Source organism: Salvelinus fontinalis, chromosome 40, assembly GCF_029448725.1.
Source record: "Salvelinus fontinalis isolate EN_2023a chromosome 40, ASM2944872v1, whole genome shotgun sequence".
NCBI classification, from domain to species: Eukaryota; Metazoa; Chordata; class Actinopteri; order Salmoniformes; family Salmonidae; genus Salvelinus; species Salvelinus fontinalis.
In genome coordinates, this window is record NC_074704.1 from 25,280,031 (window position 1) to 25,292,241 (window position 12,211).

The 12,211-nt window shown below is 40.9% G+C and overlaps 1 protein-coding gene across 1 annotated transcript in view; it reads left to right on the forward strand.

The window, feature by feature from the left end:
- Nucleotides 1-7,870: 7,870 nt before the first annotated feature.
- The window catches only part of LOC129838979 (zinc finger protein 883-like), a 58,162-nt gene continuing 53,821 nt past the window's right edge, over nt 7,871-12,211 (forward strand). The window contains exon 1 of the mRNA XM_055906246.1: nt 7,871-8,470. Within this exon, the coding sequence (XP_055762221.1) occupies nt 8,098-8,470 (373 nt within the window). The 5' untranslated portion in view covers nt 7,871-8,097. The remainder of the gene's footprint in view (nt 8,471-12,211) is intronic.

Genomic DNA, 12,211 nt, shown 5'->3' on the forward strand with positions numbered 1-12,211 from the left:
TTTTAAAAATCAGAAATGATGGCTGAATTCACAAGATGTGTATCTTTCATTTGGTGTCTTGGACTTGTGATTTCATGAACATTTTATTATATGATATCCCTGTGGCTTTAGGCTAGGCTATGCTAGTCAGCTTTTTTGATGGGGGTGCTCCCGGATCCGGGTTTGTGACTCGTTAGAGGTTTTAAGATGCGTTTGGGAAACCAGGTCCAGATATCCATTTTTCTCCTCTTCTTCCTCCTTTTTCAATGTAACAGTCATCTCCCCCTCCTCCTCTTTCACTCCAAAAACTGCATCCTCCTCTCCTTTTACTGTAACCTCCTCCTCTTTCACTCTGAACACATATTTTTCTTCTTTCACGGTAACAGCCTCATTCTCTATTTCTTGTTTTACTGTGATATCCTCCTCTTGCTTCTCCTCTTTCACGAGAGTTTCTTTCTCCATCCAGCAGACCTCGTCTTCTTTAGCAGGAGAGTGGCTTAGTGACCTCATGGTCGGAGATGTTAGCTAGCTAGGCTAATGTTAACTTAACCAGTCCGCTAGCTGACTAATAACAACACCGTAAATATGAAATTAAATCGGATAACTAACTAGACGACAGAAGTGGGTTTAAAACACAGTGGATAATAAACACGAAAGCGTCTAAAGAGCTTTATTGGTTCGGATATTTTGTCTAGCAAGCTACTGAAGTGGCTGACTAACTGTTGCTGCTGTTGAAAGAAGCATTCCGTCCACTAGATTATACGTCACACTAGAAGCCTTGCCTTAAAGTCGCAGACCGCCATCTGCTGACTGGAGTGGGTAACGCAGTTGAGTAAAATGTATATTAAATTTTCAGACAAAAAGCTAAAGTGTAGGACGCAAGAGTTTTTACTCACCAGTGTAACAACACTTAGTTGTATTGAAGATCTGGTTACCTATAAGTACAAACAATTATGTTTTTGTGTCATTACATATTTATTCACTTATTTCCAGATATCTTCGAAACTACCCACAATGCACAATTTCTCAACGTCATATGGAGGATCTACTCTGTGCTACGGAGTTTGTATGCTAGCTCAGTAGCTAGCTCAAGTTTGCAAATGTTAACCACACCTCATGCTTTCCACGTACTGTGTGGTTGTGTTATCTCGTGGGAACCCGTTAGCACCGTAGACTCTGGTGCCTTCTTGCCGTGGGCACAAAACGAAAGAGAAAATCAACCTGCTTGCTCCTTTTTTTTGTTTTGTCAACTTTTCGGTAGGCATGTTGCGTTTGATACCGGAGCTACGAGGCATGCGTCCAAATCGCTAAGCAGTATACTTCAAAGCAGTGTGCTGATGCCTGTATCACTTTATCAGCAGCATGTGATCAATGACGTCTGGAGATTCATTTCATCGAACAACCACCTGATTGGTTTGGTATTGGGCTGGTTCGACAGTGCAGGTGACTGCTGACTGACTGAGCTGCAAATCTCCTTGCATCATAAATAACTACTCATTATTATTGTAGCGACCCGCACAGACAGCAGTGTGTTATGTGTTAGGCTAGTAGGTGGTTGTGTTCGCGGGGTCCGACATGTCAATCAACCTGCTATCTGCCAATCACGGGAATGCCTGGAATGTTCTGATGCCGGGCATCCTGGCGGTTGGCGGAGTGGCGTGGAGGGGGGTTGGGCAGGGGGATGGAGCATTGGAAGTTAAGACCGGGTTTTGCCTTTGTTCTCTCTCTTACGTCTGGGCTTCACAGGAGAAGGTCACGATTGGCTTGTGGGTTATCTTTCATTTATTTGGCGTGGGCTACGGCCAAACAGTAGCCTGTGTAAAGTTGGTTTAATAAACCGTCCATTCGTAAATGCAATCCTCTGTCTGGACAGTTGTTCTTTTATGATCTAGTCAGGTCATTACATTATTTATAAATCAGTCAGCCAGTCACCATTTACCTACAATGCAGCATAGATTTAATGCTCTCGAACATGGCCAGTGGTTTAGTAGATGACATAAAGGCTACGTCGTGTGGGACGTCATCTATAATAATGTGGCTGTTCTAAATTCTGTGATTTTCCCTGCCATCATTCTGTATGTCTCTGCTTTTTTGATCTGCAGTCATGTTTTAGTTGGGTTTTGTTAGTTGGGTTCTAACTGGTCTCCGGTAGTTGGGCTCCAGCTCGCTGACCATAGCTAGTTGGCTAAATAGCTAATGTTAGCTGGCTGGCTAAGATAACTGCATATAGCTAATGTTAGCTGGCTGGCTGAGATAACTGCATATAGCTAACATTCTTTGATTAGATGGCGTTATGTATTTCTAAAATGTTGCTTTACTTTAATCACTCAAGTCATGAGTAGAAACGATTGGTTTAATTTGAAGTTCTACATTTGAAGTTATTTCTGTTGTAGTTTACATCATAGGGAATAGGCTGGTCTTCCATATTACTCCACACCTGACTTTGGCATTCTTCTGAATTCTGATTGGTTTTATGTAATACCTCCAAAAAATAGAACACGTGTTACTTTGCAATGGGACTTAAAAATATTTTATTTGATATTTTATAAACAATACAAAACATACACACACAAACGACAACAGCATACAAACATTAACTACATCACACCTGCCCAGACCCACTAAAACACACCTCCATCTCCATTAACTACATCACACCTGCCCAGACCCACTAAAACACACCTCCATCTCCATTAACTACATCACACCTGCCCAGACCCACTAGAACACACCTCCATCTCCATTAACTACATCACACCTGCCCAGACCCACTAGAACACACCTCCATCTCCATTTACTACATCACACCTGCTCAGACCCACTAGAACATACCTCCATCTCCATTAACTACATCACACCTGCTCAGACCCACTAGAACACACCTCCATCCCCATTACCTACATCACACCTGCCCAGACACACTAGAACACACCTCTGTCTCCATTAACTACATCACACCTGCCCAGACCCACTAGAACACACCTCCATCTCCATTAACTACATCACACCTGCCCAGACCCACTAAAACACACCCCAGTGGCGATTTTAGCATGTTATGCTATGTCTTGAAATATACAGACAGACAGATTAAAAGTAATTTTACATTGTATAACTGTACTTCTGACAGCCAACTTTCTAACTCCTCCCACAACTTTATGATGTCATAACATTCCCAGAAGCCATGGATTAATGAGTCATTGTTAGTTTTACACTTAAGACATGACTCTGCTGTTGTGATGTAGAATTTGTGAATTTTGTCTCTTGTATAATAAGGGACTATCATTTTCCCCAACATCACAGGCAACTGACTTTGATAAAGACTTCCAAAAGTGTTTCACAGTTTAAGATCAACTGAGTTTTAAATAATGGCATTTCTCCCTGTGCACCTGTCAATGTAAATCCATTGAACGAGACAAGTTACCAGACAGGACATATTGCTAATGCTCTTCCCATTAATAACCTGAATAACAATTAACTTGTGGATGGTGGTGGTGATGACGACCTATTCGATGACGTCGTCCATCGGGATTCCCCAAAAAAGAAGATGCTCTGGATTTATCACTGGAGTCAGATGTGAAGGAGGAGGTTGATCATCAGGAGTCAGATGTGAAGGAGGAGGTTGATCATCAGGAGGCAGATGTGAAGGAGGAGGTTGATCATCAGGAGTCAGATGTGAAGGAGGAGGTTGATCATCAGGAGTCAGATGTGAAGGAGGAGGTTGATCATCAGGAGTCAGATGTGAAGGAGGAGGTTGATCATCAGGAGTCAGATATGAAGGAGGAGGTTGATCATCAGGAGTCAGATGTGAAGGAGGAGGTTGATCATCAGGAGTCAGATGTGAAGGAGGAGGTTGATCATCAGGAGGCAGATGTGAAGGAGGTTGATCATCAGGAGTCAGATGTGAAGGAGGAGGTTGATCATCAGGAGTCAGGTGTGAAGGAGGAGGTTGATCATCAGGAGTCAGATGTGAAGGAGGAGGTTGATCATCAGGAGTCAGATGTGAAGGAGGAGGTTGATCATCAGGGGTCAGATGTGAAGGAGGAGGTTTATCATCAGGAGTCAGATGTGAAGGAGGAGGTTTATCATCAGGAGTCAGATGTGAAGGAGGAGGTTGATCATCAGGAGTCAGATGTGAAGGAGGAGGTTGATCATCAGTGAACCTCTAGGATTGTGGCTGGGCTGGCGTTTCCACTTCCAGCTTGGTCATATATTTTGATACATTGAATGTTGATATTGTGAACCTATGTTATATATTTGTACCTCCTGTTTCATGAAGTGATGTCACTAAGTACTGCCCCTATATATAGAGTGCATTCAGAAAGCATTCAGACCCCTTCACTTTTTACACATTTTGTTACTTATTCTAAAATGGATTAAATAGATTTTTTCCCTCATCAATCTACACACAATACCCCATAATGACAAAGCAAAAACAGGTTTTTAGAAATGCTTGCAAATGTAACAAAAACAACAACTGAAATATTATATTTACATAGAGTATCAGTCAAAAGTTTGGACACACCTACTCATTCAAGGGTTTTATTTTGACTATTTTCTTAATTGTAAAATAATAGTGAAGACATCAAATCTATGAAATAACACATATGGAATCATGTAGTAACCAAAAAAGGGTTAAACAAATCAATATATATTTTACATTTGAGATATTTCAAAGCAGTCACCCTTTGCCTTGATGACAGCTTTGCACACTCTTGGCATTTTCTCAACCGGCTTCATGAGGTAGTCACCTGGAATTATTTTCAATTAACAGGTGTGCCTAGTGAAATGTTAATTTGTGGAATTTCTTTCCTTCTTAATGCGTTTGAGCCAATCAGTTGTGTTGTGACAAGGTATGTGTGGCTCTCATGAGGATTGCCACAGGAAAGGAAGACCCAGAGTTACCTCTGCTGCAGAAGATACGTTCATTGGAGTTAACTGCACCTCAGATTGCAGCCAAATAAATGCTTCACACAGTTCAACTAACAGACACATCTCAACACATCTCAACACACAATTAATCTTCTCCTTTCCCCCTTCTGATGACCAGGTGGTGAATCGCATCTCTGCATGTCTGGCAGACATATCAGTGTGGATGACGGATCACCACCTCAAGCTGAACCTCGGCAAGACGGAGCTGCTCTTCCTCCCGGGGAAGGACTGTCCGTTCCATGATCTCGCCATCACGGTTGACAACTCCATTGTGTCCTCCTCCCAGAGCGCTAAGAACCTTGGCGTGATCCTGGACAACACCCTGTCGTTCTCCACTAACATCAAGGCGGTGGCCCGTTCCTGTAGGTTCATGCTCTACAACATCCGCAGAGTACGACCCTGCCTCACACAGGAAGCGGCGCAGGTCCTAATCCAGGCACTTGTCATCTCCCGTCTGGATTACTGCAACTCGCTGTTGGCTGGGCTCCCTGCCTGTGCCATTAAACCCCTACAACTCATCCAGAACGCCGCAGCCCGTCTGGTGTTCAACCTTCCCAAGTTCTCTCACGTCACCCCGCTCCTCCGCTCTCTCCACTGGCTTCCAGTTGAAGCTCGCATCCGCTACAAGACCATAGTGCTTGCCTACGGAGCTGTGAGGGGAACGGCACCTCAGTACCTTCAGGCTCTGATCAGGCCCTACACCCAAACAAGGGCACTGCGTTCATCCACCTCTGGCCTGCTCGCCTCCCTACCACTGAGGGAGTACAGTTCCCGCTCAGCCCAGTCAAAACTGTTCGCTGCTCTGGCACCCCAATGGTGGAACAAACTCCCTCACGACGCCAGGACAGCGGAGTCAATCACCACCTTCCGGAGACACCTGAAACCCCACCTCTTCAAGGAATACCTAGGATAGGATAAAGCAATCCTTCTGCCCCCCCCCCCCCCTTAAAAGATCTAGATGCACTATTGTAAAGTGGCTGTTCCACTGGATGTCATGTGAATGCACCAATTTGTAAGTCGCTCTGGATAAGAGCGTCTGCTAAATGACTTAAATGTAAATGTAAATGTAACATCAACTGTTCAGAGACTACGTGAATCAGGCTTTCATGGTTGAATTGCTGCATTCAAAAACACTGTTTACTAAAGCTTTATTAAAGAACAAGAAGGCCCACACTGTTTACAAAAAATTTGCTTTTCTTTCAAAAACAAGGACATTTCTAAGTGACCCCAAACTTTTGAACAGTAGTATACATCTGCATGATGTATTGTTACACCGTGTAGGAGCAGTATAGACCTAGTCTGTTCATTATATACATCTACATGATGTATTGTTACACCGTGTAGGAGCAGTATAGACCTAGTCTGTTCATTATATAAATCTACATGATGTATTGTTACACCGTGTAGGAGCAGTATAGACCTAGTCTGTTTATTATATACATCTACATGATGTATTGTTACATCACGTAGGAGCAGTATAGACCTAGTCTGTTCATTATATACATCTGCATGATGTATTGTTACACCGTGTAGGAGCAGTATAGACCTAGTCTGTTTATTATATACATCTACATGATGTATTGTTACATCACGTAGGAGCAGTATAGACCTAGTATGTTCATTATATACATCTACATGATGTATTGTTACACCATGTAGGAGCAGCATAGACGTAGTCTGTTCATTATATACATCTACTTGTAGGAGCAGTATAGACCTAGTCTGTTCATTATATACATCTACATGATGTATTGGTACACCATGTCAGAGCAGTATAGACCTAGTCTGTTCATTATATACATCTACATGATGTATTGTTACACCGTGTAGGAGCAGTATAGACCTAGTATGTTCATTATATACATCTACATGATGTATTGTTACACCATGTAGGAGCAGTATAGACCTAGTCTGTTCATTATATACATCTACATGATGTATTGGTACACCATGTCAGAGCAGTATAGACCTAGTCTGTTCATTATATACATCTACATGATGTATTGTTACACCATGTAGCAGCAGTATGGAGGTAGTGGGGGACAAATTGTTAACACCCTTGATAAAGATGAGCAAAAACAACTCTATAAAATAAAGAATTCAAATACTTGTATTTAAAAAATAAGGGGTAATTATATTATTGTATACTGATACAATTGCTCAGAGAAAGATATTTAGTTTAACATGTAATTCTCAAAAGGAAGGTGTCTGAATTATTGCTAACCATGTTTTCAATATTCCAGCACCCTCCCCTTGGGAGGATAACGACTCTGAAATGTTTTATGAGATTAGATAACACATTGGGTGGGATCTTAGACCATTCCTCCATACAGAATCTCTCCGGGTCCTTGATTTATTTTGTCTGCGCTTGTGGACTGCCCTGTTCAATTCAAACCACAGGTTTTCAATGGAGTTCACATCGAAGACAGAGATGGCCATTGAAAATGTTGATTTTGTGTCCAAATAACAATTTATTCGTGGATGTTGATGTGTCTTGCTGGTAGATCCACTTATGGCCAAATGTCAGCCTCCTAGCAGAGAGGTAACCAGGTTCTGGGCTAAAATATCCTTGTAGTGGGTAAAGTTTATTTATTTATTTTATACAGTAATTTTTGCTCTACTTTATCAATGGTATCAATAACTAGGTGCTAATTTTGATATCTAGCTATTTGACTGAATCAGGAATACAGATGTGGAGTAGATGTAGAGTTTGTTTTAAATTTTCATTAAAAAATCTGAACTAATCAAACAACACTTGTTGCTCTTTGTACGTGTTGATATAATATTCTTATATAATGGAGAGGAGAAAAAAGTTTCCCTAAACTGCTTTATAATATTATAATTCAATGAAGAAGATAAAAGTTTTCCCTCAACTGTGTTTTCTCCCTCCAGACAGCAGATGGCGATATGTGTCTTTCAGGCGATGTTTGTAGAGTGACGTCTAATTGAGTGGACGGAACGCTTCTTCAACAACTGCAGCCACGTCGGTAGCTCGCTAGCCAACAAAGTCGGAACATTCAAGTTCTTCAGACAATTTCGTGGTTTATTTGCCACTATGATTTAAACATACGTATGTGGAAACAACTAGCTACCCAATTTAATGTAATATTTGCGTTGTAAGTCAACTAGCTGGCTGGTTAAGTTAGCACTAGTCTAGTCGCTAATGCTAACTAGCTAACATCCCCGACCATGAGCTCACTAAGCTACTCTCCTCCTGATAAAGAAGAGGTCTGCTGGACGGAGAAAGAAGCTCTCGAGGAAGAAGAGGCTGTTACAATACAAAAACAAGTAGAGGGTGAAGCTGTTACCGTGAAAGAAGAAGAGAAAGACGTTACAGAGAAAGACCCCTTCAGAGTGAAAGAGGAGGAGGATGTTACTGTGAAAGAAGAGGAGGCGGACGTTACTGTGAAAGAAGAGGAAGATGCAGTTTTTGGAGTGGAGGATGAAGTGAAAGAAGATGAAGACGTTTTTGGAATGAAGGATGAAGAGGGGGAGATTACTGTCACATTAGAGGAGGACGAAGAAGAGAAGACTGGAGAACTGATTAACACCAGAAAATACAGTGAGTATTATCTTATAAAACAGGGACATTGATCTGATTAACACCAGTAAATACAGTGAGTACTGTCTAATAAAACAGGGGCATTGATCTGATTAACACCAGTAAATACAGTCAGTACTATCTTATAAAACAGGGACACAAACTCTGCAGTTGTTGAACTAATGTGTGATTTTAAAAGGGCGTTCTACACTTGAATATGTTTTTGTACTGTCTGAATTGTTCATGACGTCCTCCAGTGATTTAAAAAAAAACTTTTCCTGTTGAAAAGGGATATATAAATACAGTAAAGTATAAACACACTAAAGGGAAACAAATAAATGTTTTAAGCAAAATAGTTTTTTATTTTGACAACTGCAAACTAGAAGGAGTGAGTGATGTCATAGTAAGGCCTTCAAGGAGTTGGCTTGATGGGAAGTCGTGATGTCCTCCAATAGGAGACAGATCTTCATGTGAATATTCATTATTCTTTTTAAAATCCTTCCTGTTCTGTCAAGTTGGTTGTTGATCATTGCTAGAAAGACATTTTCAAGTTTTGCCATAGACTTAAAAGACGATTTAAGTCCAAACTGTAACTAGGCCACTCGGGAACATTCAATGTCATCTTGGTAAGCTCCTCCAGTGTAGATTTGGCCTTGTGGTTTAGGTTATTTTCCTTTTCCTACATTTTCTTGTATTCAGATCTCTGAAATGCACTCTACCTACGTAACATTTAGTGTCTCCTTATATTACACCGGGAAAACAGTTTTCATGGGCACAGAAATCCTGAATAATTTCAGATTTCGCACTCCTCAATGGTTCTAACCGAGAGTCACCTTAACTTTATTGACAACACCCAAATGGTTACTGTCATCAACGTGGTTCTTCAATAATTACACATTCTTAATACTGTAGCTATTTTGTTAGTCACATGTTCAACTATCATCAAGTGATCCAGGAAATCATTTTCTGAATGACAGTCAAATGAAAAACATCACGACATGCAACAACAACCAAAGTGCTTCTTCGATCATTACTCTGGTAAAGACAGTTATGCCGTGCTCCACGTTGGATCCAACATCCCTAACAAATTTGATGTTTATAATGTGTTATTGTCTGCTTGATTTACAGTCGGGTCTCGTTTGTCTGTTTGGACACAGAGATACTTAGCTCATAATGTGTAGAGAACTGTTCCTTGATGGATAGGCTATTGTACAACACACAGAGCTATTTTCCTTTATTCAGGACATTTTGACTGACAACACATTACAGAGTAGCCTAGTGGGATTATTCACAAAATGATCTGGTGATCAGGTTATGTAATGTCATGACAAAGACATTTTAGTTTCCATGTTTCACCTGAAATATTAAAAGATTTATAGTCAGAGGTCTATGTTATTGTTAGGTGAAGTTATGGGTCCTACAGTAGGTCTATGTTATTGTTAGGTGAAGTTATGGGTCCTACATCAGGTCTGTGTTAAGTGAAGTTATGGGTCCTGCAGTAGGTCTATGTTGTTGTTAGGTGAAGTTATGGGTCCTACAGTAGGTCTATGTTATTGTTAGGTGAAGTTATGGGTCCTACAGCAGGTCTGTGTTAGGTGAAGTTATGGGTCCTACAGTAGGTCTATGTTATTGTTAGGTGAAGTTATGGGTCCTACAGTAGGTCTATGTTGTTGTTAGGTGAAGTTATGGGTCCTACAGTAGGTCTATGTTGTTGTTATGTGAAGTTATGGGTCCTACAGTAGGTCTATATTGTTGTTAGGCGATATTATGGGTCCTACAGTAGGTCTATGTTATTGTTAGGTGGAGTTATGGGTCCTACAGTAGGTCTATGTTAGGTGAAGTTATGGGTCCTACAGTAGGTCTCTTTTGTTGTTAGGTAAAGTTATGGGTCCTACAGTAGGTCTATGTTAGGTGAAGTTATGGGTCCTACTGTAGGTCTATGTTATTGTTATGTGAAGATATGGGTCCTACAGTAGGTCTGTGTTGTTAGGTGAAGTTATGGGTCCTACAGTAGGGCTATGTTGTTGTTAGGTGAAGTTATGGGTCCTACAGTAGATCTATGTTGTTAGGTGAATTTATAGGTCCTACAGTAGGTCTATGTTGTTGTTAGGTGAAGTTATGGGTCCAACAGTTGGTCTATGTTGTTGTTAAGTGAAGTTATGGGTCCTACAGTAGGGCTGTGTTGTTGTTAGGTGAAGTTATGGGTCCTACAGTAGGTCAATGTTGTTATTAGGTGACGTTATGGGTCCTACAGTAGGTCTATGTTATTGTTAGGTGAAGATATGTGTCCTACAGTAGGTCTATGTTAGGTGAAGTTATGGGTCCTACAGTAGGTCTCTTTTGTTGTTAGGTGATGTTATGGGTCCTACAGTAGGTCTATGTTGTTAGGTGAATTTATGGGTCCTACAGTAGGGCTATGTTGTTGTTAGGTGAAGTTATGGGTCCTACAGTAGGTCTATGTTATCGTTAGGTGAAGTTATAGGTCCTACAGTAGGTCTATGTTATTGTTATGTGAAGATATGGGTCCTACAGTAGATCTATGTTGTTGTTAGGTGAAGTTATGGGTCCTACAGTAGGTCTATGTTAGGTGAAGTTATGGGTCCTACAATAGGTCTATGTTAGGTGAAGTTATGGGTCCTACAGTAGGTCTATGTTATTGTTAGGTGAAGATATGGGTCCTACAGTAGATCAATGTTAGGTGAAGTTATGGGTTCTTCAGTACATCTGTGTTATTGTTAGGTGAAGTTATGGGTTTCTACAGTACGTCTATGTTGTTGTTAGGTGAAGTTATGGGTCCTACAGTAGGTCTATGTTAGGTGAAGTTATTGGTCCTACAGTAGGTCTATGTTGTTGTTAGGTGAGGTTATGGGTACTACAGTAGGTCTATGTTATTGTTAGGTGAAGTTATGGGTTCTACAGTAGGTCTATGTTAGCTGAAGTTATGGGTCATACAGTAGGTCTATGTTAGGTGAAGTTATGGGTCCTACAGTAGGTCTATGTTAGGTGAAGTTATGGGTTCTTCAGTACGTCTATGTTGTTGTTAGGTGAAGTTATGGGTCCTACAGTAGGTCTATGTTAGGTGAAGTTATGGGTCCTACAGTAGGTCTATGTTAGGTGAAGTTATGGGTCCTACAGTAGGTCTTTGTTATTGTTAGGTGAAGATATGGGTCCTACAGTAGGTCTATGTTAGGGGAAGTATGGGTCCTACAGTAGGTCTATGTTATTGTTAGGTGAAGATATGGGTCCTACAGTAGGTCTATGTTAGGTGAAGTTATGGGTCCTACAGTAGGTCTTTGTTATTGTTAGGTGAAGATATGGGTCCTACAGTAGGTCTATGTTAGGTGAAGTTATGGGTCCTACAGTAAGTCTATGTTGTTGTTTGGTGAAGTTATGGGTCCTACAGTGGGTCTATGTTAGGTGAAGTTATGGGTCCTACAGTAGGTCTATGTTATTGTTAGGTGAAGTTATATGTCCTACAGTAGCTCTGTGTTGTTAGGTGAAGTTATGGGTCCTACATTAGGTCTATGTTATTGTTAGGTGAAGATATGGGTCCTACAGTAGATTTATGTTAGGTGAAGTCATGGGTCCTACAGTAGGTCTATGTTAGGTGAAGTTATGGGTCCTACAGTAGGTCTCTTTTGTTGTTAGGTGATGTTATGGGTCCTACAGTAGGTCTATGTTGTTTTGTGAATTTATGGGTCCTACAGTAGGGCTATGTTGTTGTTCGGTGAAGTTATGGGTCCTACAGTAGGTCTATGTTAT